Source organism: Triticum dicoccoides, chromosome 1A, assembly GCF_002162155.2.
Source record: "Triticum dicoccoides isolate Atlit2015 ecotype Zavitan chromosome 1A, WEW_v2.0, whole genome shotgun sequence".
Classification (NCBI taxonomy): Eukaryota; Viridiplantae; Streptophyta; class Magnoliopsida; order Poales; family Poaceae; genus Triticum; species Triticum dicoccoides.
Window position 1 is genome coordinate 599,418,670 of NC_041380.1, and position 2,793 is coordinate 599,421,462.

The 2,793-nt window shown below is 51.3% G+C and overlaps 1 protein-coding gene across 1 annotated transcript; it reads right to left on the reverse strand.

The window, feature by feature from the left end:
- Nucleotides 1–344: 344 nt before the first annotated feature.
- Nucleotides 345–2,208, reverse strand: LOC119349097 (F-box/LRR-repeat protein At1g06630-like). Its single transcript, XM_037617114.1, has 3 exons — nt 1,231–2,208; nt 999–1,130; nt 345–862 (listed from the first exon to the last, which is right to left on the reverse strand). The coding sequence occupies exons 1-3, from the start codon at nt 2,140–2,142 to the stop codon at nt 506–508; spliced, it is 1,401 nt and encodes a 466-aa protein (XP_037473011.1). The 5' UTR covers nt 2,143–2,208; the 3' UTR covers nt 345–505.
- Nucleotides 2,209–2,793: the final 585 nt, after the last annotated feature.

The window sequence follows — 2,793 nt, forward strand, 5'->3', positions numbered from 1 at the left end:
ATGGTCAAACTTTGTGAAGTTTGACTTCAGACAACTCTTATATGCAGAGTAAAAAGGACTGGAGGGAGTACTACGTATGAACAGTCAATGCGGCTCTGCACTGGGACTGAACATGCTACAGTATGAACATGTCCTCTGTAACGACATTCAACTACAAGAGCACTTGTTGTAGCCAGGCAGAGTGTTAGCTAGCAGCAGCGCAAGCGAACAAATTCTCTCAGAATCTGTTCATAAACGACAGGATAAACAACAAGTACAAACTAACCATAACACAGAAATACTAGTAGTAAAATTCAAGCGTCTTGTACCTTTGCAAGTTCCGATTTTAATCCTTGGCTGAGGCACCACCTCCTGGATCCTGGATCCTGATTTGACCCAGAGTGGATAACAAAGTGTTCCATTTATGAAGTTAGCAGACCATTTTAGAGAACATCACAAGGACGTGACAACACTAGACATACAAGCAAGGGCACAATCAAACACACTTGGAGGATCCACACAAGGATCAGTCAAAAGGATCGTCCACTGACAAATCGTGAGTACGTACGTGGCGATTGAATTTATTAACTTTTACTTCAACGCTTGCATCTTTGGAAGCTCTATTCTCCACTTGTAGCTGCCTACGTAGATAACACATCCAGTCGTCGATGTTGCAGTTGGACTTGTAGCTGTAACGGGCTCCGATTTCCATTTTCCTTAGCACTTTCGCATTCAAAAGAAAGAACTTGACAAAGTCCATATATAGCCTATGACCACCACAGTAATTCTTCAACACCACTTCTTTTAGATGGAGTTCAAGGCATTCAATTGGATCAAGCTGATCATACTTCGGCGCAATATTCATATCCTTTCCTTCACTGAACTGGGGATAGAAAAAAAATGATATTAAGCAATTGATAACAAATTAGCACCTACAGTACGTACTACTGTACTTCACTGTATCATAAGTCTGAACTGCTGATGTTTTGACATTTGTAGCAACAGATAGCAACACTCACAATGACATAGAGCTTCTCCAAGCAGGGGAAGCACTTGAGGAAGTCAATAACAAAATCCAGATTAGGAGCACATTCAAGAACCAAAATCTTCAGTGCGCGCATTTTGACTGTCATGGTGACAGCAACCATTTTCTGGAGAAAAAGAAACCAAATGTGTGTAATAAGTAGTATAAGAATAATACAATAGGCTGCATATAAAGAAATCTGAATGTGCTACTATCCTTGCTAGTACCTGAAAGACTGTGGTTCCAAGGTGGAGCCTGGATATGCCTTGAGACAAGAAACCAAGCACCTCCAGCTTAGGAGCCCGGATGACCCGTATGGTCGCCGGCCCATCGTCTGGATAAATCGGCAGCAGCCTCTCAAGGCAAGGGGCGTCGACAATGACCAGCTCCCGGAAGGCGAAGACACCTTCGACGCTGATGCTCCTGAGCGTCGGCGAGCTGATGCACAGGCGACCGAAGCTCATGTTGTGCAGCGAGACGCTTTGGAGAACAGCGCAGCTGGAGATGACGCTCTGCAGAGTGTCCTCTGAGATGCGTACATCGAACAGCATGATCTGCTTGAGGCGCGGAAAGCTCGGCGGCGGCGCCGCGGACGGGCCGGGGAACCGGCAGCCGCCGAGCCTGAGCACAGATAGGGTAGGCGCGAAGCGTACCAGCGGGTGCGGCGGCAGCGGGTAGTGGCTCCCCCACTCCAGGTTGGTGACCTCGAGGTCCTGGAGGCCGGCGAGCGATGCCGAGCGGAACCAGCCGTCGGCCTCGCCCGGGCCGCGGCGGGAGAGGGCTAGCCGGAGCGAGAGGCGGCGGGCCGGGCCGGAGTGGCCGGAGAGGATCCTGGAGACGAGCGCGGCGCGCGAGTCGTCGTCGCCCGCGAGGTCGGGGGCCGCCGCGAGGTTGAGCGGCGCGTCGGCGGAGCGCCAGAGGGGCCGCCAGCGGCGGGAGAGGGCCTGCGTGCGCGCGCCGTCCTTGGTGGGGAGGAGAGAGATGACGGTGCCGAGCACCGCGTCGGGGAGGCGGCTGATGAGGTCGAGGCCCCCCGACGGCGGCGGATCCTGCCGGCCGTCGGCTCGGACGGGTCTGGGCCTCTTCCTAACTTGCATTTCGGGGGTGACCGCCGCCGCCGCAGCAGCCGCGTCCTCCATGGCCGGCGGTTGGCGAGGCTCGCGGCAGTGGGAGGGAAGGGGATTTGAAGTTTGACTTGACTTGTGCAGCAGTGACACTGTGAGAGTGGTAGCGAAGGGGAGGGATTTGGGGACGTCTAGAGAGAGAACGGGCGAGCAGCCCAGGCCCAGTTTTTGGATGGCCCGTGGACTTCTTTATTTTCTTTTATTTAATTGTAAATCTCGTGCAGGCAGCACGAGATCTGAAGAATTTATGCTGAACTCTGAAGAAGGAAATTGAGGGAAAAAGGATGCTGCAGAATTTTGAGAAAAAATGATGTACCAAACCATATCCAGAAACCATCAGGGTCTTGATCCTGGTAATGCGCCTTTACTCCGTAGAGTGTTATTATTTTCGCGAATTAATTTATGGTTGGATGGTTAGAGGGACTGTGGTATCCCCAGCCCATCAGGGTTCAAATACTGGTGTTCGCATTTAATCCTGGATTTATTTCAGGATTTCCGGCGATGCACATCCAATGGGAGGAGACATTTCAGTCGATGACGAGGTGCTCATAGGGATAGGGTGTGACATCGCTCCTTGTGAGGCAAATCTTGTCGTACTAGACACGACAATTCAATACGACCATCCTACTAGATCTTTCTCTAGTCCAACATACCTGTTATTGTAAG

Bases quoted from the DNA above. Each gene is read 5' to 3' on its own strand.
- LOC119349097 (XM_037617114.1), bottom strand. From the start codon at position 2,142: ATGGAGGACGCGGCTGCTGCGGCGGCGGCGGTCACCCCCGAAATGCAA. The intron at 1,131-1,230 runs GTACTAGCAAGG...CTTTTTCTCCAG, and splicing joins TTGGAACCACAGTCTTTCAG to AAAATGGTTGCTGTCACCAT. The intron at 863-998 runs GTGAGTGTTGCT...TTCTATCCCCAG, and splicing joins TGGAGAAGCTCTATGTCATT to TTCAGTGAAGGAAAGGATAT.